This window comes from Rhinatrema bivittatum, unplaced genomic scaffold, assembly GCF_901001135.1.
Source record: "Rhinatrema bivittatum unplaced genomic scaffold, aRhiBiv1.1, whole genome shotgun sequence".
Taxonomy (NCBI): domain Eukaryota; kingdom Metazoa; phylum Chordata; class Amphibia; order Gymnophiona; family Rhinatrematidae; genus Rhinatrema; species Rhinatrema bivittatum.
The window spans coordinates 22420-49477 of NW_021821178.1; the positions used below are offsets into that span (position 1 = coordinate 22420).

Here is a 27058-nt window from a genome sequence, read left to right on the forward strand (position 1 = left end):
TTTCCCCACCTATAAATCTGTGTTGTCTTCATAAACTGAACAAAATATTAACCTCAGATCTGTATTAGGGTCTGGTGGTCCTTGTCAAAATTAAGCAAGTAATGTTCTTAAGTTCATGACATTTCTGGTACAGATGTCTAGTTATTGAATGATGTCAATCTTTTAAAACACTTAGATTTTGCTTCCTAAATTCACCTTAACTGACATTTATAACTATCTCCAGGTTTAAACAATGTAAAAATGAAAAGAAAATTATTCTCCATACGGGATTTATTCTATAAAATCAGAAGATAATTTTCTATAATATGTTTGTCTTTTAAGCAAGAAAGCTCAAAATTATGAACCTGACAAAACTGACAATGTTTTTGTGGCTGAGAAATATTATTTTTTTTAATAAAAGTTACAGATTCAGTTATCAAAGTAAAAATGAATGTTCTGTTTTACAGAAAGTAATGCATACGAGAAAAAGGCATATGGAGCTCTTTCAGGAATTAAATCAGAAATTTCAGACTTTGGAGAGATTTCGAGATATACCAAACACGGGCAATATGGTAAGTATTCTGAGCTTTTATTATACCGTCAATGAAAATATCATTGTAATTGTTGGACACTGGTAAGCCCAGAAGCCAAAGGTTAATGGTGGAGAAAGAAAGAATATAATATTGGTCCACTACAAAGGCCTAGCAGGAGACCCAGTTTTGATTCTTGGACCCAGTTTCTGCTCCTCTAGCAGATGATTGGGACACTTGAAAGGCAGTATTCATAGCCCCGAGAAAGAGTTCCCATCATCACTCCACAGTGACTTCTACTCAAAGCATATTTGTGTTGGCTTTCAGAGGGAAATCATGGTCTCAGTTTTTTTTAACTAAAGGACTCTCACTACAATGGTTAAGCTAGATCAGTGGTTCCCAGCCCTGTCCTAGGGACTCCCCAGCCAGTTGGGTTTTCAGGATATCTACAATGAATATGCATGAGAGACAATTTGCATGTTATAGAGGCACTGCATGCAAACATTCTCTCATGCATGTTCATTGTGGATATCCTAAAAACCCGACTGGCAGGGAGGTCCCCAGGACAGGGTTGAGAACCACTGCTCTAGATGGGAGGGATGAAAAAAAGAAAGAAAAAAAATCCTAGGTGACCATGAATAAAGGCCCATGGTGCCATAGCTCCTGTTGGGAAAGCTCTGATTGGGATAGAACCCCAAGGAGAGGGCAGATCCAAGATGGCATTCTGAAAGAAGGACGGATGAAGAAGCACTCCTTATATTGAATTGATTTCTTGGAATACCATGCCTCATACCAAGAGAAAAGGGAAAATCAGGACTGAAGCCCCAACAACCCCAATCCCTATCTTATCTCAGATGGTAACTGAGGGCTTCTTCTCACCGTTAAACCTTGTGACCCTGGGAGAAGCATCTGCTACAGCCATTGGGGAGGAGCAAATGCCGGCGGCGTTGGACCTAAACATCTCTCTGAGCCCCGGGGCTCCTGTGATGCCTCTGCCACCCTGCCTCACACAACCCCTGCTTTCAGGTCAGCCCACTCGACCTGTGGAGGTGGAAGCAACAGGCCCTATCAGGGCGAAAAACGGGGAAATCGGTGCGAGAGCGATGGTAAATCTGGATATTGTGTTCCCTACTATCCCGCTGCAGCAACAGCTGAGAGAGAGCGGAGAAAAAACTTTAACACAATACCGCTGACATCTACGCCAGAGGGGCAAGTTGGCTTGACTGCGGCCTCAGTTCTGAGGCAGGAATGCCGTCAAGATGGTGGGGTAAGCGTTATTGTTTCTTTGCTTGTGGATCAACCACAAAAAATAACTTTAGAGAATATCTGGGCAGTATTACTCGAACTGAAAAACTCAATAGTGAATCTGTCTACTATTATGACTGACACACAGGCCCGTATTCAAAAAATGGACCCAATAGTGGTTCAGCATTCTGAAAAGTTGGAGGGATTGGAAAATCAGGTTACCCAAATTCAGACTATACAAACTGGTTTAATTCAAGCTGAAAAGTCTAATACAAGGAAAATTGAAAATATAGAGAATGAAGCAAGATATAAAATCTTAGAGTATTGAATTTTCCATGAGTCAAGTTGATACCACCTATAGAACAATTTAAAAAGTTCATGATGGAAAATTTACAAATACCTTTAAATGCTATACCACCAAATGAGAAGATATTTTATATAAACCTTGGAAAGAAGACAGGGATTGAGGTGCAGAATAAAGATATGCAATTACAAGATCTGGGTAACCTTATAGACTTTTTTGGAGCAGTTTATAGAAGAGTAAATTGAATTCCGAGGGACTCTATGTATTAAATTTGTTTTTTCCTCAGATAGAGACACTATTTTGAGATAATTCTTATGAAATAGAGAGAAACTGTATTTCGGTCAAAAAATATGGATTTACCCGGACATAACTAGGGACACACAATTGCACAGGAAGAGATTTCTTCAGATGTGCCAGGAGGCGAAGGATGTAGGAGCTCAGATTGTGATTTGTTATCCCAGCAAATGTGTGGTTAAATTTAACAGTGAAAGATATGTGTTCTTTGATCCACAAGAGTTACATTTATTTCTTGATTCTCATTCTCTTCAAAGAAATAATGCTACTTAATACCAGTCATGGGTTATGAAAATGAATGCTGTAACCTTCTCAATTATTGTTAGTATTTCTTTGTGCTCCATATTAGAATCTTGGATCTCTCTGTTTCTTTAACAGGTTGTAAAATCCCCCCCAAAAAATTTGTCAAGATTTCCTAATGGAATTTGAGGATAATTTCTTTAAATTTTATGTTTGAAATTAATGAGAGAGATGTATGTATTAATTTGTTAGATTGCTTGATGTGATTTTATGAACCATTCATTGGCAAACTTATATTGCTGTCTAAGTATGTTAAAAATGAATAAATAACAAATAAATAAATAAATAAATCCCAAGGAGAAAGAGGAAGTAAGAAACTGTTAGGCAAATGGAAAGAAATATATTAGTATTTGAAAACAATTTATAGAAACATAGGGGTAGATTTTCAAAGGGATACGCGCGTACCCCCCGAAAACCTACCCCAAACTCCCCCTGCACGTGCCGAGCCTATTTTGCATAGCCTTGGCGGCGCGTGCAAGCCCCGGGACACGCGTAAGTCCCGGGGCTTCATAAAAGGGGCGGGAGGGGGCATGTCTGGGGGCGTGTCCGTGGTCAGGGGCGGTTTGGGGCGGGTCCGGGGGCGTGGTGCCATCCCGGGGGCGTGGTCGAGGCCTCCGGACCAGCCCCTGGCTTGGGTGATGGTGCGCCAGCAGCCAGCTGGCGCGCAGATTTACGCCTGCTTTCGGCAGGCATAAATCTGCCAACAAAGGTAGGGGGGGTTTACATAGGGCCGGGGGGGTGGGTTAGGTAGGGGAAGGGTGGGGAAGGTGAGGGGTGGCAGAAGGAAAGTTCCCTCCGAGGCCACTCGGAGGGAACGCAGCGCGCGCCGGGCTCGGCGCACGCAGGTTGCACAAATGTGCACCCCCTTGCGCACGCCAACCCTGGATTTTATAAGATACGCGCATATCTTATAAAATCCAGTGTACTTTTGTTCGCGCCTGGTGCACGAACAAAAGTACGAGCGCGCGTAAATTTATAAAATCCACCCCAAAGGGCGTTATTTTCTAACCCTATCGCACCCTGATCTAGCTATTCACATGCAATAGCTAGATCAGGGTGGAGTCTGGGAGGTGGCGGCACCAGAAGAGGAGGAGTTGGGGTGGCATCGGGGTGGATGCTGCGGAAACTTCGCTGGCGTCGATAAGGTAAGACCCCTTATCGCTACCAGTAACGCGCCCAATAGCATCACCTTTCACGATGGTGCTTTTGGATGCAAAAGCCGGCAGCGATAACACCGCGGTGGTGCAAATGCTGCCAGCTTTCACAGGACCACCCCCCCGCTTTGCCCCGCCCCCCCTTACCACGCGATTCAGGAAGGCGTGCGAAGATAGAAAATCCAGCCCATAGAAACATGATGGCAAAAAAAGGACCATACAGTTTATCCAGTCTGCCCATCCATACCAAGTACTCAGTTTTACAATCCCTACCATCCCCTCAGAGATCCTCTGTTTATCCCATGCTTTCTATAATTCAGATAATGTCATTGTTTCCCCATCCATCATCCTCTCTGTAAAGAAATATTTGCTTAGATTACTTCTGAATAAGGTGTGTTTCATTCGGGGAGGCCCTCAATTCATTTTGGGGCCCCCCAAATGAAACAAATTGCCCTTATTCATTATGTTTTGCATATTTGTTTAACATGAATGCACTTCCCTAATAAGTAGCTCTGAATGCCTGTCCCACACATACACACATACACCCCATATATACACTCCGTTGGCTAACTATTTAGCTGGAAAATATAGCTATCCTGCTAAGTGGTGGCTGCTGAATGCATTCAAATATCAAAACAGTTCCACTTAGCCAGATAAGTCTAAACTTATCCATCTTAGTGGCACTGAATATTAAACTCTTTATAAACTACATCCATTGTTATTTCTGATCCAAGTCTCTTGCTACCCACTCAAATAAATTAATCAGTTTTCTCTGATAAGACCTACTTCTAGTAAAACATGCTGCTTCGGATCTTGTAAACCTTTGGATTTCAGAAACTTCACTATCTTCTTGTTTAGCAGCAATTCTATTAATTCCATCAATTATTCACTAAAGAGGTCAGACTAACTGGCCTGAAGTTTTCAGTTTCCCTTCACTTTGTTCTGTCAGCCAGTTTCTAAGTTCTCATCTGACCGTATTGCTTTATCTGTTTTTAACTTAGCTAGCTCCTTATGAACACAGTCTTTAGAAAATCCTTACCTTTATGCATCTTTTTTTTTTTGTGGTCATGCATCTGGCCCTTCCTCAGTTAATACTTAACAGAAATATTTGTTAAGTAATCCTTTTTTTCTCATCAGCCTCTATATATTCCTCTCTTTAACCTCTGAGTCTCATAATGCCACTTTTGTACTTCCTCCAATCACATATCTTTAAAAAAAAAAGTCTTGTCCCTCCCCTTTTACCATATTAGCTATTTTTTCTTTCATATGTACAGTATCTTCACTCTCCTGACTACTTTCCCAGCTTCTCTTAGCTTTTCCAGAAAATTTTGCCTGTCTTCCTCTTTCTGCACTCTCTTATAGTTTATATCCATTTTTCCTTACATTATCAGTTACATCTTTGGAAAACCAGCCTCTTTTTTTCTATTACCATTATTTTCTATGCTAACAAAAATGTTATTTGCCTTTATATCTCCTTTGAATTTTGCCCACTACTCTATTTATCCTAGATTTGTTCATCCAACTAATAACTCTTTGAGGTACTCCTCCATTTTAACAAAGTTACGGGGTTACTTTCTAAAGGCGTATCGCACGTGCGATAAGCCTCTTTCGCACACAAAAAGACCCTTTTCGCATGCGATAGCATGCAAATTCGAGTCTGGGCGGAGTCGGGGTGGTGAGGGGAGGAATCGGGGCAGCAAGGGGGGCAGGCTTGGTGGTATCTTCGCTGGTGGCAATAAGGTTAGTAACATTATCATTGCCAGCAGTGCTCCCAATAGCGCCACCTTTCATGGTGACAGTGAGGACACTGCGGTGATACAAAGGCTGTGGGCTTTCAAAGGCCTGCCCCACCATTTTCGCAGGATTTATCATTCATGCTTTGAATGATGAATCCAGGCCTTAGCTTTCCAGAAATCTGCGATCCTTGCCTTGGAAAGGTCACTTGCTCTAATACTGAACTTCACCAGCTAGTGATCACTGGATCCCAGATTATCTTCCACTATAAATCAGGAACATTTTCCCCATTTGTAAGCACCAGGTCCAGTATCACCCCCTCCCATGTGGGATCTGTTAACAGTTGATGAAATAGTTCTCCCTGCAGATAATTCAGGTTCTCCCTGCAGTTACAAGACACCACAGCCATAAGACTCCAACCAACATCTTGCAGATTGAAATCACTTAGTGATAGTACCCCCCTTTTCATAGCAATTTTGTGAATGCCCTCTGTTAAGTCTCTATCCATTTCACCTGCCTGTATTGAAAATATGTATATTATACCAATATAAATAAATGTTCCATTCCTCCTTTCCAGATAAACCCACAGTGCCTCGTCTTCCAATAAGCCCTGTAGTTCTGCTGCTTTCATATTATTTTGTATATATATTACTAGTCCTCATTCCTTCCTTTCTTCCTATCCTGGCCTTCCTGAATAGATCATAGCCTACTTTAATTATATTCCAGGCATGATATTCCATGGTCCATGTCTCGCTGACAGTCACTGCATCCAATTCATAATGTTCCATGACTGCCTTTAGATCAGATTCTTTATTTCCCATACTATGGTCCTTAGTGTACATTGTTTTCTGGATGCTGCCCTTTTTTTTTCCCCATTTCTATCCAAGTATTGATAATTACCTGAAAGCTTTTTTCACCCATCTGCAGTAAACCGGTTGAAAGGAATCAGCATCTTGGATGTTCTAGGCAGGGTTTAAACTTTTGCCTGGTAGTACTGATATTCACAGCCCAGCTAAACTTACCCAGCTAAGGGGGTCATTCACTAAGGGGCAGATTTTCAAAGGGATATGCGTGTAACCCCCGAAAAGCTGCCCCTTCCATCCCCTGCGTGTGCCAAGCCTATCTTGCATAGGCTTGGCGGCGCGCACAAGCCCCGGGACATGCATAAGTCCCGTGGCTTTCCTAGGAGGGGGGGTGTCGGGGGCGTGCCAGGGGGCATGACGCGGCCGGCGCGTAATCAGGGGCATTCCGGGCCGGGGCCGCGGGCGTGGTTCCGGCCCAGGGGCATTCCGGGGGCGTGGCCATGGCCTCTGGACCAGCCCCCAGACAGGAACATGGTGCGCCGGCAGCCGGCCAGCACGTGCAAGTTATGCCTACCTCTGGCAGGCGTAACTTGTAAAATAAAGGTGGGAGGAATTAGGGCTGGGGGTGGGTTAGATAGGAGAAGGGAGGGGAAGGTGGGGGGGGCAGAAGGAAAGTTCCCTCCGAGGCCGCTCCGATTTTGGAGTGGCCTCGGAGGGAACGGAGGATGGCTGCGCGGCTCGGCGCGCGCAGGCTGCCGATTTTGCGCAGCCTTGTGCGCGCCGACCCTGTATTTTATAACATGCGTGTGGCAGCACGCGCATGTTATAAAATCGGGAGTAGATTTCTTCGCGCCGGGTTGCGCGAACAAATCTACTCCCGCACGCACCTTTTAAAATCCACCCCTAAAGCTTTATCGTATGCATTAGGGTCCTAACGCACGCAATAAGGCCATATTGCATGCAAAAAGGGCCTTTTCGCATGCGATATAATGCAAATTAGGGGGAGGGGAGGAGTCGGAGTGGGGGGACGGAGGAGTCTGCGGTGTCTTCGCTGCTGGCGATAACGTTACCAATATTATCGTCGGCAATAGCACGCCAAATAGCACCACCTTTCACGGTGGCGCTATTCGGTGCAAAAGCCAGCAATGAAGACTCCGCGGTGGTGTGAAGGCTGCGGGCTTTTGCAGGCCCCCCCCATCCCCTATTTTCATTGGATTCATCATTCTGCGATGAATGATGAATCCAGGCCTAAGTCTGATTGTGGTGATGGGCTATCCTAAAGTTAGCCAGCTAAAGTTACCCAGTGACATTCAGTGGCAGATTTAACTGGTTAAGTCCCACTGAATATATCAGTTATAGTTAACCATGTATCCTTTATCTGTTTAACTTCCTGCTTGCCATGCCCTGAACATGGACCTTACACTTTACCCAGCAAACCAATTATTATGACTCTTGCTTACCCATCTGAAGATGTAACTTCTGCTATTAGCACTCCCTCATAGATATAGCCAAGATGGTCAGCCAATATGTGGCCATGGAAATAGTATGAATTGGCTTTTCTGAATTTTAAAAAGCCATAAGAATCATTAGTGTATAGCATTTCCACTGATTTACTAGACAGGCGAACAAGAATATTCTGTTTCTGAGGTGTTGATTTAGCACAAAGAGGGACAGAATAAAGGCAAAGTCAAGAAGAATCAATTTACCTCAGTAAATATTGGGGTAATATTCAAAAGAATGAATGTGGTTAAAACTGGGGTTTATGCTTGCAAATGCACTTAGGAATGGTAATTTTCAAATGTGCACCTAGGCGCACCTATACATGTGTGCTGCGGCCATTTTATAGCTTGCACGCACATATGTGTGAATGTTATAAAATATCCTAGGCGCATATATGTGTGCCTAATTTTAAGCTTCTTCACGCCCAGCAGCGTAAGTTGGTTTACGGGTGCACAACTGCCTGTATTTTAAAACAGGCGCGGGTCCAGCCAAGGACCAGTTTCACCAGTTCATCTACCAGTTCACCCTCCAAAATCCCCTGGTTACACGGCCTGCACTCCCCCCAGTTACCCCAGACCCCCCATACCCCTCACAGATGACTGTATTTTTTTTTTTTAACTTACACCTCTACCATAGCAGAAGTAAAGTTATGCGGCACTGGACTTGGGCGCATGCCCAGGCACCTAGGTATTTGTGTGCACATCTCTTGGCTCTACCCCACACTCCTTTTTCTTCTGATGCGAGGCGTGCATGTATCGGCACTTGTGCGCGTATCTGCCCTCTATATTAATAAAGTGGATTGGACATGCGCTACTGTTAAATGCATGCCATTCTTCCGATTTCAGCAAATATCCTACTTTTAAAATTCACCTCCAAGGATGTAAATGGACTTTTGAAAATTGCTACGATATATGCTATTGAACTGTCAATAGGTTTTATGCGCGTAAGTGAACTTTAAGCGCGAGAATGGGCGTTTGTAAGTTGCTATGATATATGCTACTTTTATATGCATAAATTGTTTTAAAATCACCCACATATTGTTTATATTTATTCTGATTTCAAAAATTAGCATACGCCCTTTCTTTTCTTAAAAAAAAAAAAACAACATTTTTGAATAGTTTTCTGTGGTCTTCAACATAGTCACTCTTAGAACAAAATTGTCAAAAAGAAGCCAGTAATGTTGAAAGTCTATGTTTTCTCCTTGGAATCAGAAACCTGGCCAACATGCAGTTTCCAATAAGGGGTGAATCTTAAAAGTGTTACTTGCATTAAAAGGCCCATATACATGAGTAGCACATATTTTAAAAGCCTCAAATTATCTGCATATATGCGAGTGTGTGAGTTTTAAAAAAAAAGGGTTAGGGGCGTTCTGGGGCGAGGACAAACTTTATGCACTTAAATCCATATTTTAAATCTAGCACCCGCAGCACTCGGAAGCTGTTAGTTATGCATGTTTACTTCTGCTCCTGATGAGATGTATATCTGCATAAATCTATATTTAGGCCTCAAATGACTGGGTGAGGCATTTGGATCAATTGTGGAGAGAGCAGGCTAAAGAATCAAAGGGGTCTGAATGAATTCAAGATGGACTGGGCAACCTGATGGACTGGGCAACCTGATGGACTAACCCGCGCATCTTAAAGCCGACAAAGTCCTAAGGAAGATACACGAAATATGTTTGATCCAGTAATCTCTTAAAATTAGGGGCACACATACGTGCGAAAGGCATATTTTAAATCATACATGCATAACTGCACGCATGAATTACAATTCCAGAGTATGAGTGCCCACATACTTGTTTTAAAGTTACCAAGGGCTTGATTTTAAAAAGCATTTACACACTTAAAATTGGGTTTTACAAGTATAAATGCACTTTACCCCTTTAAGTGGGCTTTTGAAAATTGCTACAAAGTATGTCATTGAATTGTTCATAGAATATTCATATGTAAGTGCACATTACACACATCAATTGCTTTTTAAAATTGCTATGATAGTAACATTGTAACATTGTACTGTAGCAATTTTAACAAGCCATTTATGCTCATAAAGTACACATACACATGAATATCCTATGAAGAATTCAATGGCATATTTTTAGCAATTTTCAAAAGCCCATTTACATGGATAAAGTGCATTTACACATGTAAGACCCAATTTTAAGTGTGTAAATGCTATTTAAAATCACGCCCAAAGGGGCGGATTTTCAGAGCCCTGCTCGCGTAAATCCGCCCAAAACCGGGCGGATTTACGCGAGCAGGGCCCTGCGCGCCGGGAAGCCTATTTTACATAGGCCTCCCGGCGCGCGCAGAGCCCCGGGACTCGCGTAAGTCCCGGGGTTCTCGGAGGGGGGCGTTTCGGGGGCGTGTCGGCAGCGTTTTGGGGGCGGGTACGGGGGCGTGGCTACGGCCCGGGGGCGTGGCCGCGCCCTCCGTACCCGCCCCCAGGTCGCGGCCCGGCGCGCAGGAGGCCCGCTGGCGCGCGGGGATTTACGCCTCCCGGAGGGAGGCGTAAATCCCCCGACAAAGGTAAGGGGGGGGGTTTAGACAGGGCCGGGCGGGTGGGTTAGGTAGGGGAAGGGAGGGGAAGGTGAGGGGAGGGCAAAGGAAAGTTCCCTCCGAGGCCGCTCCGATTTCGGAGCGGCCTTGGAGGGAACGGGGTAGGCTGCGCGGCTCGGCGCGCGCCGGCTATACAAAATTCATAGCCTTGCGCGCGCCGATCCAGGATTTTAGTGGATACGCGCGGCTCCGCGCGTATCTACTAAAATCCAGCGTACTTTTGTTTGCGCCTGGAGCGCAAACAAAAGTAGGCTATTCGTGCGCCTTTTAAAATCCGCCCCAAAGTGTTCAATCACCTTCACAATGTTATTTTGGTTAAATGTACCTCAGATAGCCTATGTAATATTACCTGAAGCTATTTAAATGGTATGTCTGGGTCTGAAGGAGGCACAGTACAATGTGATGTGTACATTCTGCCATGGAACATGTCTAGTGACCAGCAAAATGCAGTTAAGAATGTGGAGTCTGCAAAAGCTCTTCCGTGGATAATTTCAGTGGTCTGAAAGGGTAGTGCTCAGAAGAGAATTCTGCTTTCTTCACAGATCTAATTCATTGTTTTGCTTATTTGTTTTCTTCATCTTGATCACAGGAAAATCCAACAGCAAACAAGAATCCATGGGACAATTTCAAAAATATAAGTGAATATCAACATTACACAACAGTAAACGTATTAGATTCAGAGGCAAAAGATGCACTAGAACTAAGACCAGCAGAATGGGAGAAGTGTCTGAATTTGCCTTTGGATGTGCAGGAAGGAGACTTTCAAACAGAAGTTTAACAGACTCAAAAAGAACTGAAACCCTACCAGTTGTTGCACTGACACATGTGAGAGACTTTGGAAGCCTGGCATTTCTATCTGGACATTTGTGACTACTGTAATGTCAGGAACTTCATGTGCCAAATGTCAGTGATTTTTTTTTTGTCTTTTCTCACTAGTATATCTAGTGGAGGTCCAGGTGTACAATTCTTACCATCATGTGTTGTAAGTACCCGTGGAATGGATTTGTAAGGTAATCTTTATAGATAAACCTCAAGCAACGGTTCATGTTGTAAGAGCTTCATTTGGTTTAGTTTTCAAAAAACTTCACCATGGAGCACAATGTATATATTTATGCAGTTTTTAAGGTTTATAACAGTCTGTTTGGCCATTACTACACTTTTTACTTTATAATATAAAAAGCAAAGTTTTTGTCATTAAATGAATGTTTGTTGAGCTACATTCTTCATTGCTTTAAATGCAATAAAGTAATAATCTCACTTTTATATGAATAATATATTTCACATCTTTATTATTGCAGTTTTCTCTGGAAAGCTCGGAATAGCTTTCTCTGCTGCAACTATGTATAAAATATTTAAAATGTTGTATGGTGTAAATAAACTTTTGTCTACATATCAGTTTTATTGGTGCCTTTAATTCTTGATCTCCTAAGTGGAGATTTGCATAGTTATAAAGAAGGGCAAAATAATTTGGACATGTTGAAAATATATTCACAGCTTTGATAGTGTCTTCCTATACCCCTGTGAGGATAATGATTTCTCAAACATAAGAATGCATTTGTGCAGCTGTTTATATTTCCTACACAGTCACGATTAAAGAAGAAATGTGGCATGTAAATCTGACTTGTCAGAGCACTGTAATGGGGACTCTGTTCAAAAGCTTTGGATACATCTGTTCTCCAGAAATTTGTCAATAGAAAATACCAGGCAAATGGCCAGGGAACAGGTGCATAAAATTATGTTGGATAGAGCATACGCTCTGGAAACTTGGCTAAAGCCTACTATGAAAGCATAACATCATTCTTATTGAGAACCAAGTATAACAGCTAGTCTTTAAAATAATTATAAAGAAGAAAAGAAGTTCCTGCATGCAGACTGGTCCATTAAGTTTGTGTTGTTGAACTGGATCATCACCATAGGCTCCTTGCACCCATCACCTGAACACTGAGACACATATAATACAATTTTAACAAACCCATGACGTACATTATACCAAATTTGAAACAGTTTATAACATAGAAATAAAGGATACAAATTAGTTATAAGTGGGCAGAGCTGATTCTTGCATTAGGTGAACTAAGTGGTCATCTAGGGTGCCAATATTTTTTGAGGGGGCAGCAAAACTCTCTAGGTGTCATCTATCCATTTTAAGACATGGTGCCATAAGAGAGAAGGGAATGGATGCTGGGTAGATGAGGATGTTGGAGACAGGAAGCTGGATGGGCAAGGGAGTTGTGTAGAGAATGCTGGGTGAGTGGAAAGAGAGAGGGTGCTGGGCAGGTCAAGGTGATGTTGGGTGGTGAGAGAGAGAGAGAGAAGATTATGGTCAAGCAGGGGGTGGAGAGAAAGGATGCTGGGCATTACAAAAAGAGGGCATAGGGTTTAGAAAGATGCTGCTGCACTGAGCAGGATGCTAGGGGAGAAGAGAAGAGAGATTCTTGTTCAGGGAGATAGCGGAAGGGATACTGGGCTCTATGGACAGAGGGCAAAGTAGAGAGGGTACAGGACTTGGCAAAGGGTGAGAGGAGGGTGAGGTATGGATGCTGAGCGAGGTGAGAAAGGGGGATGCTGTGCCAATGCTGCGGTGCTAGTTAGGTGTATAAGAAGGTGGCAGGCTTAAGACTGAAGGTTGACTTACAGCACCTAATACTCTTACACTAACCTGGCGTACCATCTCCATCCTGGTTCCCAGCATTGTGCCTTGCTCTTAACAACTAGTCATAAATATATGATAGCCCAACAAAAAGGTGTCACCCACAACTTATTTATTGACCTTTATTTCTACATAATCCAGTAGACTAACATTGTAGCTACATTAATTTATTCAACCTTTTATTACATTAGTTTATTCTTATGAGGAAAAAACAGTATATCAACAATTTTATACATACAACATGCTCCCTATCAAATATTTTCCTAATTTGCTAAGAACAGAAATGTTAGAATATGATGTTTTTTGTTTTTGTGTTTTATTATGTTTTAGAACAGTGGTTTTCCAGCTCAGCCAAAATAAGTCTTTATTGGACTATAGTGACCTGAGTTATCTATGGTTTTGAACTTATTGTAGATCCTCCAACCCAGCCTAGCCATTGCAGTGATAGTTCTTGGCCAGGGTTCACAGACCACAGCTATCTCTTGAACCTGGTGTACATGCACCCTGAGTCTGCCCAGTTGCTGTTACTGTTAAGCAATAGCTGAGACACCTTCCTCCAAATAAATAAATTATATGTATGGTACAAAATCAAATATCAAATGTTTATGAATTTCCAAATCATAACAATGTATTTTATAAAAATTTACAAAATATAAACAACCCTTAAATCAAGGCAACATTTATTGGCTACTGATAATAACCTGGATTAAATAATGAAATAATGAAACAGTTTTGCACAAGTAGAAGAATGTATTTTGTCTATATGAGCAACCAAAACAGGCCTTGGGTGAGAAACAGAAGCAGTTTCTGTAGAAACTTGTTGACACCTCAAGCCCTAGCTACTGAACGGGGAAAGAAGGGAGTATACCAGATAATAGTACTTTGACTTCATTAGTTTTAGTAAAGGTTTCAGTAATTCTCCACTCCAAATAAGGGAGCCATCCCAGGAAAGAAAAAAGAAAAAAGTTGTCAGCCATACATGTATATAAGACAATGATGTATCTTGTATTAACTGAGCAGAATAGGTAGTACATCACTGTTAGATGCACTGCTCTGCTTCCAAGAAAGACTAATTATATATTAATTTCTTGCTTTTACTAATAAAGATTATTCGTTAAGACAAAAGCTTGTTAATTATTCTAGAAGGGCCGGCCTTCTCTCTGGGAACATAGGCTCCGGGACCTGAACTCCCTGTGTAGGTGTGGAGCCAAACAGGTAATGATTCTTTGAACTCCCTGCAATAGCAGGTAATGAGTGAACTCCCTGAGTATTGCAGCATTCATGTAAATGAACATTACCTAATATATCTCAAATCCCAATCTAAACACTGTTAAATAATTGACCAAAAAGGAACGTATGTTTGAGAGAACCACTCTGAGCTTTATTCTACAACATCATCCTCATTCTACATTATCATATACTGCATACAAACAAATATAATGTATACACAGGAAGCAAAAAACATACTTACATAATAGACGTAGCACAGCGCTGGCTATTTTTTCTTAGCTCCACTATCTACCGGCTCTGCTTATATATGTTGAAAAACTACAAATGTCAGCATGGCATCTGGTTTCTGCTTTCATGTTTCACACCAGAAGTTTTCTGGTCTATTTGTTTTCGTCTCCCCTTATCTCTCTGTCTCTGTTCCCACAGACTATGTGCTCGTGCCCCCGGTGATATCTCTTTGCCTCATCCTGTGGCTTATTTATTGCTTCTCCGGTGTCTGTGAGTTCCTGCAAAAACAGTTTTATGGCTTTCTTCTTCCACATCTGGCGTTCAAGGCCTCTGACTTGTTTTTCTGGTATTTTTCCTTAGCAGACATACCAGTGGTTTATTCAGCACTGATGGAGAGGCCTCGGTGATAGAGGAGAGGCCGGGGTTTGAACCCAGGCATAATCAACAGATCCTCCCTTGAGCCGGACATGTCTGGCTCACACTATTATTCCATTCTTCACACAGGGGACTAGCAATGAGACGAGGGTCGTTCTTCTCAGTCTGGGAACGAAGCTTTCCCTAAACTCCTCCCTTTTAACTGTTCTCACTGTCCCCAGCCCGTCTATCTCCGACCTGAGTTGTGGTATGTATCATGTGAGCAGTACCCAGATTAATATGGCTGTTGGCTATCATATTGTTCTTGCTAATTTGTGGTCTAAACCAATTTTGTAAAGAAACAATTAGACTAGGTATACATTGTACAAAACAGCCTACGCTAACCAAAATGATCAGAAAGGTTAGGATATATTGACAAGCTGTTCTAATCCATCCATTCGGGAATATGGACCATATATTGTCCCACATATTGGACCAGGAATGCATCTTAATATCTTGCGCATATTTATGTAATTGGACAATTTGTTTTTCAATGGCCCATGAGTTATCAGTAATATTAAAACAACACATGTCAGGCATAATCTCACAACCGAATCGGTGCTGCAATAATAAAAAGTCAATAGCACCACGGTTGCTAATGATAGCATTGCGGAGGGTAGCTTGTTCTTGGTTCAATAATGCTAAAGCCGTAGAAGTAGTATTAATAGATTTTGCCAATGCACAAGCGAGTTTTGTGACCTCTATGTCAGCATGCATAGCTAGAGCAGGTACACTAATCAAAGTTAAAGCTAATGCTAGTGATTCTTGTTTACTAAATAATGAAACATTTCCATCACATGTGGGTTCTAATGAGGATATGTCACGTGTCTGACGATGCCTGGATTCCAAGTCTTTGGGTTCTGGGGCAATACAGGCACAAGCCTACTGAGACAACAAGTGCACTCACTAATATTGGCAGGAATATAATTAAATGTAGTAGCCCCACAGGTAAAGAACCACCCTATGGGTAAAATAATGTGAGCATAGTTAAAGCTGACATTAGTATAGTGACTGCAGTTCCAATTCCCCTCAGGGAGTTCCCGGCATGTTCCGGCACCTCGTTTAGTACAATTTACGACACGTGCACAAGCGTCATTATGGGGTCTTGCTACATATGGGGTATGAAATTCCAAGGCATCTACAGGATGGCGCCCGAACAGGGCTTTTACTAATAAAGATTATTCGTTAAGACAAAAGCTTGTTAATTATTCTAGAAGGGCCGGCCTTCTCTCTGGGAACATAGGCTCCGGGACCTGAACTCCCTGTGTAGGTGTGGAGCCAAACAGGTAATGATTCTTTGAACTCCCTGCAATAGCAGGTAATGAGTGAACTCCCTGAGTATTGCAGCATTCATGTAAATGAACATTACCTAATATATCTCAAATCCCAATCTAAACACACAACCATCAATATTTCATATAGTGCAAAGGGTCGATTACTACGTCACAAATCCCAATATATATATATAGAAACATCCTTACCAACCATATATACTTTTTTTTAAATTAAAAACTCTTAAATATATAACCACACCCAATCAGATTATCAGAAAGTGCTCATTATCACACAATGGGCTATAAATAGTTGTTATTCAGGGAAACCCAAACATCAAAAATATTTTTTTCTTTTTGAATATCTAAAATCAACACAGCAGTTCCAATATTAACTAAATTAGAGTGTCACCAAATATCCCAAGACACCTATACATTTTTCTCTGCTCCTTGTGGGCTGTCTTGACTTAAAGTTCCTTTCACAGAGTAATAGTTAAAGGGGGAAAATGTCCATCATGTTGAACAATCCCCAGTAGCATTGTCATTCCATCAGCATTCTCAATGTTGGGAACTTCTCAAAACCACTTATCACAATCCAAAGTGGTTGCTATTGTAAAAGGCATTTCACAAGATTTTAACAGTCGGGTGCAGAAATTCTTATTCAAAATGCATTCTATAAACACTGCTACCCCAACATATTTTGCAGGCAAAGCTTCTTCAGGGGCTTGGTAATTTAACACCCCCCCCCCCCCCCCAACACACACAAACACACACACACACACACACACACACACACACACACAGTATTATCATACTTCAAAGAAAGTCAGGTAGCATGTTCGCAAAGAAAGACCACCCACAATTTTATAATCCCTGAGGCTCCTTTCTATCAGAGGCTTTGAATGCTAGCTCTATGGAAGACCTGATTTGGGAATTGAGTCCATGTTCATCCATTGATAGTGCTGTTTACAGGTACTGAGTCAGCCACAGTACCAAATTTGAACTGTATCATATTTTTTATAGCTCAGTGTGCTGCGGCAGTCAAAAAGCAAACAGAATGTTAATAATTATTAGGAAGGGAATGGTGAGTAAAATGGAAAATGTATCACTCCATGGTAAGACTGCACCTTGAATACTGTGTACTATTATGGTCACTGCATCTCAAAAAGATATATTTGCGATGGAGACGGTACAGAGAAGGGCGACCAAAATGATAAAGGGAACGGAAGAGCTCCCCTATGAGGAAAGGCTAAGGAGGTTAGGGCTGTTCAGCTTGAAGAAGAGACAGCTGAGGGGAGATATGACAGAGGTATAAAATGAGCAAATGTGAATCAGTTATTTACTCTTTTCAATAATAGAATTACTAGGGGGCACTCCATGAAGTTAGCATGTAGCACATTTAAAACTAATTGGAGAAAATTCTTTTTCACTCAACACACAATTAAACTCTGGAATTAGTTATCAGGGGATATGGTTAGTGCAGTTAGTGTAGCTGGGTTTAAAAAAAAGTTTGGATACGTTCTTGGAGGAGAAGTCCATTACTCAAGTTGTCTTAAAAAATAGCCACTGCTATTACTAGCATCAGTAGCATGGGATATAGTTTTTGGATACTTGCCAGGTACTTGTATCCTGGATTGACCACTGTTGGAAACAGGATGCTAGGCTTGATGGACCTTTGGCCTGACCCTGTATGGCAATTTCTTATGTTTTTATGTTCTTATGTACCCCTTGTACATATTTTCCCAAATGTTAGACTAGGATGTAAAACTGAGTCTTGGAAGACTTATTTGAAGATTAACTATAAGCATAGTTCCATCTAAGCAGAGCGCATAAGTGATTGCTCATACATTTCAAAGCATCACTCACAGTTTTACATGGTCGTTCAAATACATTTTTCTTTGTGCTGTATACAGAAAAGCAATGCTAATACTGATGCTCAAAAACAGTTGGTTTTAAAAAATTTGCATACACCTAGTCATTCCTTGGAGGGACCATTGACTATTAACAGTAACATCAAGAAATGTACAGCAGTGTATCCTGACCCTGATCTGAAGACAAACCTCGCCAGCTGGGTTTTCAAAATTTCCACAATAAGCATGCATGAGAGAGATTTGCATATAGTTATCTCAAGTGTATGCAAATCTCTCTCATGCATATTCATTGTGGAAATCCAAAAAAACCTGACTGGCATAGTGAGCCTTCAGTACAGGACTAAGAAGCACTGAAGTACAAGGCAGCCTCTTTATTTGTTAATTTGTTTAAATTGAAAGAACTGAATTTAGGATCTATGATTGTAGGGCTCAGAAGAAGCACTGATGCAAGCAGCTAAAGGCTATCACTGAACAAATATAAGCTGGAAGGGGATATAAAATATCCAGGTAGTTGAACATGATACCAGTTCCCAGCCCTGTTTCAAACTGAGGCCTGGATTTATCAAAATGTGGTAAGGGGTGTGTTTTATGCTAATATAGCATTTATTGCAATTTGTGCTAATTACCTGTGTGAAGAGCTAAGTTAATGCAAATTCTGCAATAAGTGCCAGACCTGTTGTATTTCCTGCATATGACCACTGGGGGGGGGGGGGAGAGGGGGAGGGAGGGAGGGGGGGAGAGAGAGAGAGAGAGAGAGAGAGAGAGAGAGAGAGAGAGAGAGAGAGAGAGACTGGCCAGCCATAATATCATGGCCCATAGGTAGGTATTTGTATCCCTATGGTAGGCCCACCTAATAACTCGAGGTGGGGTTTAGGTAAGAGTGTAGGGGGTTAGGGGCCACTTTGACATTCTACGTGACACCTACGAACAGAACAGTGGTCTCTTGTGAAGATTTGATGGCCTTCGGAGTGAGGAAACTCACTCCAAGATGAGATTTGGGCAAGGTTCTCTCAGCCTAGTTTGATGTAGAGAGTCCATCAAACTAGGCTGAGAGAACCTTGCCCAAATCTAATCTTGGAGTGAGTTTCCTCACTCCAAAGGTCATCAAATCTTCATGAGACCACTGTTCTGTTCGTAGGTATCACGTAGAATGTCAAAGTGGCCCCTAACCCCCTACACTCTTACCTAAACCCCACCTCGAGTTATTAGGTGGGCTTACCATAGGGATACAAATACCTACCTATGGGCCATGATATTATGGCCAGTCTCTCTCTCTCTCTTTCTCTCACCTCAACCCATCAATTCACCTGAAATAGGCCTTATAGGAGACATCACAAAGGGCAATGAAACCTTACCACACAGCCTAACACAATTCAAAGAGGTGTAGTTAAAATTGGCATTATAGCTCTTCACAGACAGGCTAACCCAGCCCACACTCCTCCTATTTTCTGAATTTGCATCACACCATACGATATGGTACTATCGCATGCGTTAAACACATTTTCGCATGCGATAAGCCCTTAACGCATGCGAAAATGCCTTATCGCATTTTGAGAAATGACCCCCTGAGCTGGTTGCCCAAAAGGAACAGGAGAAAACTGCTGAGTGAAAAAATACTGGTTTCAACTCTTTTCTTGGATGTATGTTTTAAAGTAATTAATTGGCATCAATAATTAGGCTATGATTCCTTTGATTTATGTAAGAAAATGGGGAAAAAAGAAAAACTATATAGCTAAACAATTGTTCCTTGTATCATTTGTTGGCATAAAAAAGCACAGTGTTGTATGAAATATTCATTCATATAATATACTTCCAGTTGTCCAATTATGGACTAACACTACTATTTATTTTATAGTTACAATTTCTTATGGTAAACTGCTATAATGCTAGTATAACCTTGCAATATATATATGTATAATTGATTCTTCGGTGTTGCAAGAGTAAGCATATATAATGTTCAAAGCTATAAGTGCTAACCCAGCACAACTCATTAACATATGACATCATTCAGTTTTACTAGAATTAAATGGATTTGTTAACTTGCTCACAAAACACTTGTATAAATAGCTCACAGTTTCATACCAATGAGTTCACATGCAATTTGCAAGATGTGCTAAAATCCATTGCTAATATGTGCTATAGCCAGGTCATGAATTGCAAACAACTATAGTCCCAACTCATTTGTCCTACTGTGCTCCTCATCTGAAGAACAAAATATTGCTGCAGCTTGTGCTAATGAGTCCTTTAGAAATGTTATGCTCCAGTAGCTGATAGCAGAAGACACCAGGTAACCCGAATTCCTCACAGTGCATTAATCCTTAATTGCAAACAATAAACAGTTTTTAGGAATTGCACCAGAGCAGATTTTAATCTTTCTTGGGCTAGTAGGATCAGCAAATTGCCTGCATATGAGCAGCTCTAATTCACATGAATAACACCATCTTAAACTTTATGCTTATACAATTCTTTTTATTAAACTCACACTCAACACAATATTATTTGAAATGTTCATTGCATTACATGCATTGACTCATTTTGCTCATGGAACTGAATAGCAGTGGTTTGAATGGCTCCACTGACACAGAAACATCAAATATTAGAGGATAACTCAATTGCAATTTTCTCAAAAACAATTACAACCAACTCCACCTCAATTTCTAGAGAAAGAAGATATGAAAGGCTGCTTGCCTTAATTGCAAACAAATAATATCTTTTAGAAATTGTACCAGAGCAGATTTCCCTTTATCTTGGGCTAGCAGGATCAGCAAGATGTCATAGATGGGCCTGCGCCTACTGGCCAGAGCCCAGCCTTAACTGACGTGCCACCCCCCCCCCACAAAGGACGGCGGCACGAAGGAAAGGGAGGGGGGAGAGGCGCGCGGCGATGCAGACGGCAGCATCTGGCGCGCGAACGGGCCCTTACTCCCACCACGCGCGCGAGCGTGATGACGTGGCATTAAGCCACGCCCTGGGCGTCAGTGCCTAGGGAGAGCATCAGCGATGCAGGCTGATGACATCATCGGCCCTTTAAAGGGCCACAACGGAGGCCTGAGAACCCCTTCTATCCAGCGCACACTGAAAAAAGGAGTATAAGGATCGCGAATCCCAGCCCAGCCCAGTCCGGAGAGAGCAGGAATGGGGAAAGTAGGCAGCGAGACTGCGTGCTCGGCTGTGACCCAGCGGCCCCGTTGATCCACCGACTAAATCCTTCAGCACATGGACATCTCCACTTGGCCGGGGAGACCAGTATCGATCGCTAGGCATGTGCAGAAGGACGCCATACATTGCATTCGGGATTCGGATTCGTCGGGGGGCAGATACGTTGCATTTGGACGTATGGCGCCCCGATACGCTAATATGTTGATTTCTATTTGTTTCCCCACTAAAATTAAATTAACTACAACCCCCCACCCTCCTGACACCCCCAAAGAATTACCAAAACTCCCTGGTGGTCCAGCAGGAGGTTCAGGAGCCATCCCCTGCACTCACACCCTCGGTGCCGATTTCAAAATGGCGCTGATAGCCTTTGACCTACTATGTCACAGGGGCTACCAGTGCCATTGGTCAGCTCCTGTCACATGGCCATCGGCACCATCTTGTGCTCCTACCATGTGACAGCGGACCCCCGCTGGACCACCAGAGACTTTTGGCAAGTCTTGGGGGACCCTCCTGACCCCCACAAGACTTGCCAAAAGTCCAGCGGGGGTCCAGGAGCGACTTCCTGCACTCCGGCCATTGGATGCCAGTACTCAAAATGATGCCGATAGCCTTTGCCCTCACTATGTCACAGGGGCCGACCGTCGGCCATTGGTCAGCCCCTGTCACATGGTAGGAGCACAAGATGGTGCCAATGGCCATGTGACAGGGGCTGACCAATGGCACAGGTAGCCCCTGAGACATAGTAGGTCAAAGGCTATCGGCGCCATTTTGAAACCGGCACCAAGGGTGTGAGTGCAGGGGATGGCTCACTGACCCCCCGCTGGCCCACCAGGGAGTTTTGGTAAGTCTTGGGGGGGGGGGGTCAGGAGGGTGGGGGGTTTCTTTAAATTTGTTTCTTTAGGCGGCCGAATAATTCGGCAAAGATTCGTGTATTCGTGGGGAATCGCGATACGTTTCGCTTCCCCACGAATACAACGAATATGGCCACATCCGTTGCGGATTGCCAATACGTTGGGACCAAATGCATACCCCTATCAATTGCCCCACGTGGCCTGGGAGCCCAGCTGATATCGCACCGGGAGCTAGGCCAGCACGTGGGGACCCCAGCCGAGTCAGTCCACGCGGCACCTAGCAGACGGACCACCCAAAAAAAATATACCTTTTAGGAGGGATGGGTTGGTCTGCGCTCCAGTATGGCCCATATGGGTTGGTCTGCGCTGCGGGATGGCCCATAGGTTTCCCACCCTGGCACACATGTGCAGGGAGGCCAGCGGCCTGGGGGGGATGGACCCAGTGGGAGGGTTGGTCTCAGGCACGAGAGGTAGAGGCAGGCTATGGGAGGTACTCCTTCCGTCCCAAATAGCCAAAATGGGTTTAGAAGGGAGGGGAGTGGATTCCCAGATGGGGGGCATCCTACAGGCCACACGGTGGGCTGGGAAGCGCTCATGGCAACAGAGGGCCTGGTGTGATCACGTTCGGGGAGAGACCACCCGGACTTGTATTTGGACAGGTGATGGGATGGATCTAGTGGGGGAGGGTTCATCCCAGGCAGGAGAGGTTGAAGCAGGCTGTGCGAGGGGCTTCTTCCATCGGGAGTGGGACTGGATGGCTCAGGGGGATGGCACAGGGATATAGAGCCTTCCATCTCCAGGCCACCGGTTCAAATCGCAGCCCTGGCACCCTCGGTGATCAAGCCGGGTGGCCTCATGGCGGCTCTCACAAAACCAAACAGCCTGATGGGGGGTCTGGAAGGGAGGGGAGTGGATCACAGTCGGGTGGCATCCAGCAGGCCACATGGTGGGATGGGAGGCGCTCGTGATAGCGGAGGGCCTGGTGCACAGAGCAGCAAGTTCATTATGGCCACTGCATCAAAATTGTATTGGAGGGGAGAGAGGGGAATTCATTGTTTGGGCAGGCACCGGATGGCATGCATCCATAGAACCCACCATGCTTGGATAGGCAGGAAATTACCACATCCGCCATGTGCCCAGAAGGGAGGAGGGGTTGGTAGGCGTGGAGCCATCTTCAGATTAAAAAAAAAAAAAAAAGGGTGTATCGTGTGGTGAACCTACAGGGGTGGGAGGCGGCTATGCCCCAGGCATCCGCAGGCGGACAGAAGCGCTGAGGACGTGGCTTAGAGCCTCGCATCTGAGGCAGATAGCCTCTGGTGACTCACGACCCAGCTAACAAGGTATATAAAAAAAATGGGAGAAGATAGTAAGGAGAGGGGCAAGCAGCAATAGCAAATTAAAAAGAAAGAAAAAAGAAAGGAGCACTGTGGGAGATAGGGGAGCAGCTTAGTGATAGGCGCGGCAGGCAGCAGGTCGTGTCCCCCTGTTTCGCTTTGGGACATTGGGCTGGCCACTTTGCATTAGACCGAGTGGATGGCCAGGGAGGGGTTGACAGGGGCTTCGCCCCTGTGCCCAGACTATAGCAGGAACGTGATGTTGTCGGGTCCAGGGTGGTGGGTGCTTTGTAGTCGCAAATGTAGGGTCTCTGGTTTGATCCCGGGTGAGGTTTCCCTTCGTCATGTGAGAACCATGTCAGAGGCAGAGCAGACAGGACCACAGTGACGATGGGTATAAACACCAAGGACAAAAGTCACTCTGAAGCACCAAAACCAGTCAGACAGCAAGGCAAGAGAACGCACACAGCAGAAAGAATACAAAAGTGGAGAGTAGTCAAAGAAAAAACCACAGAGGATGAGGATCAAGTTGAGAAGAGGCAGAACAACATAAGACCGAGATGAGGAAACCTTAAACAAATGAGGCAACGTCAGCAGTCAGATCAGCTATGGAGACAAGGACAGATGAGGCCATTGTGTTAGGGCCACAGCAGCAGCACACCTCTGAGAGGGTGACGGCTCCTGACACTCTCGAAGACTCACAGCTGCAGGCCAGCAAGAGCAAGTATCAAAGGCCTACCAGCATCGATGGGTACCCTCTTCCATCTCACGGTGAGACACACTATTCTTCAAGCGGGATGCAAGGACAACACGGATACAGTAGTCACACATACCCTTCATCGTAGAACACAGACAGCGACAACTGGCATCCGAGAGTGCCAGGGCTCCCCTGGCACTCTCGGATGCCAGCCCAATGTCCCAAAGCGAAACAGGGGGACACGACCTGCTGCCTGCCGCGCCTATCACTAAGCTGCTCCCCTATCTCCCACAGTGCTCCTTTCTTTTTTCTTTCTTTTTAATTTGCTATTGCTGCTTGCCCCTCTCCTTACTATCTTTCTTTGACTACTCTCCACTTTTGTATTCTTTCTGCTGTGGATGGAACCAGGCAGGGAGGCCATGGGAGCTGCGCTCTATAGCATAATGAGCAGCCAACACTTCTACTAGCCACCTTGGTGGGCCTGGCCAGCACCGCCTCACAGAGCCTTTGCTAATCAAGAAGGAGGGTAGGTGCAGCAAGCAGCAGCAATAGCTAACGAAAACGGACCAAGGACACAGGAAGGAAATAACAAAAGAGGAGAATAGGAGGCCCATACAAGCATACCATCATTATCTTCATGCGGAGCTGACGGTACAGGGACAGAGTGACAAGCAGCATAGCAGGAGAATCGAAACGAGGTAGAAAGACCAAACACCAGCCAAGCAGAGCGACCATCACAGATGGGAGATAACAATACTAGTGAGTTGGGTGATAATGACGAGGGGAGCGGACAGAAGACGAGCTCTGCGGGTGTGGAAACCAGCAAGGTGACAGATTAAAAAAAAAAGGCGCAAGATGGAGCACAAGCACAGGACAAGTGCCAGCTGGGAAGTTCTTCCAAATAATTGTCAGATTCACAATATGGAACTATGTTAAGCTAAGCAAAATGATGGATCAAGAGATACGCACAAGAAATATAAGAAGGTCATCTCCCATACACTCAAGAAATCTAAGAAGGTCATCTCCCAGCAGGCATTCAGTTAGGCATGCGCAGTCACAGTGCAACACATGCTGGCGTTTTAAGCAATGCATCATCAACAACTCAATATGCAGACAGTACAAAAGAAGTTAGAGATGGAAATGGCACTCTGAAGGATGCCGGTCCTTTCCCACTGCAACCTTTCCAGAATATGACCCTTTCGACACGGGCAGTCAGTCCTATGAAAGAAAAAGGTGAAGTCCGGCTCATGCAGAATCTTTCATACCGTGGGAGCGTCTGTGAATGACCTATTGTCCCCAGAGAAGTGCTCGGTGCAGTATGCACCCTTGGATTCGGTGGTAGCACTACTCACTACATGCGGCGCGGGTGCTCTGACAGCAAAAGCTGACATAGAATCAGCATTCAGACTCCTTCCAGTACATCCAGGAAGTTTCCTCGGATTGGAACCTCGATGTGACATAGGAGGTTAATGGCCAGAGGGAGTAGGAAAAGAAAGCTCCACCTGCTAAGAGAATTCCAGTCCATCACGGAGGATGTCGGTGTTCTGTAGGCACACAACAAACCGAAGGTACAGCAACAGGTCGTAAAACTCTGTAGAATAATACAGCAAGCAGCATTATCAAAGGAGATAACGCTGCGGGTTGTGCAATCCATCCTGAGTACCTTGAACATTGCATGTCAGGTATTCCCATGGGAAGAGCCTTCAGAAGAAGACTAGCCACATCCACAGTCTAGATTCATCTACCCCATCATTTACCAAGAGTTGCAAAGGGTATATGTGCAGATTCCACAGCGGCAAAAAAGGGGGACACTCATGATGGCACACCTATAGAGGATTGGCCTGCAACTACCTCCAAGTTAGTATGCAGATCGGTTGGACCAGCTACTTGGACATCACAGGGCCAGAGTTATGTCTATGTGAACAAGTTCCCAGGGAGAAAATAGATGGAGGTAAAGCACGACACTGAAGTCCTAATTGTCAAATATGTTGCCTCGGTGAAAGGGAACGCTGTCTATAGGAATGCCGTGATAAAACACCAGTCACAAAATAAATATTCAGCTGCAACTACGGGTTTCTATTGTGATAAAACACCAGGCTGGGCCTGTCATTCCTGTCAAAGCACACAAGCGGGGTGACAACACTAAGTCCTTCATTCTGAAGAAGATAATTTATTTTACTTATATATTTAATAGCTTTTATATACCGATAACCGTTTGCACATCGTATCGGTTTACAAGAAACAATAACGTTTACATGGAACAATTGTTATGAGATATAGTTAACATGAAAGAAAATAAATATAATAGTCAGTTGGGAAAAAAATAAAGGGTTATGAGAAAGGTAATAACATAAGTATGATGGACACAGACCGGAAGGTAGAAAATATAAATTTAGCAGGGAGAAGAGTAACTAAGTCATTTAGAAAATATAGAAATTATCATAACTATGTACAAGAGGAAAGGTATATAATTGACAAGTGATAAATAAGACATCAGGGGGGGTGAGGGGGGAAGGGGGGGCAGGAGGGGCAGGGGGGAATGGGATAATGATCAATATTGGTAGATGGCGAACTTGGTAGGAGAAGGGGGTTATTCAAACGCTTGTTTGAATAATGATAGGATGGTCAAAGATAATGATAGGATGGTCAAAGAAAGTAAGGTCCACCATCGATAGCAGACACCCCATCACACACAAGATGATGAGCACTCTCAGGACCATATTAGCATTGACTTGCTCAACTAAGTTTGAAACTGAGCTATTTCGTATGGCCTTCCCATTCGCTTTCTCTGGAGCTTTGAGAGGGAGTGAATGGGCCAACAAAGAGGGCACAGGAGATAGCGGATTACTTAGGAGGAACGTGTTGGATGCCATAGGCGTTAACCACCACCATACACAAGTTCAAGGCAGATCAAGCCGGAAGAAGAGCCACGCGGTCGCATAAAGTGTGGCAGGG

General features: G+C 43.8%; 1 protein-coding gene across 1 annotated transcript; it reads left to right on the top strand.

Moving 5' to 3' along the window:
* The first annotated feature begins 460 nt into the window (after positions 1-460).
* LOC115082505 (adhesion G protein-coupled receptor B3-like) lies at positions 461-11624 on the top strand. The gene is made up of 2 exons (XM_029586733.1): positions 461-551; positions 10988-11624. Exons 1-2 carry the CDS (start codon positions 474-476, stop codon positions 11174-11176), a joined length of 267 nt encoding a protein of 88 aa, XP_029442593.1. The 5' UTR covers positions 461-473; the 3' UTR covers positions 11177-11624.
* Positions 11625-27058: the final 15434 nt, after the last annotated feature.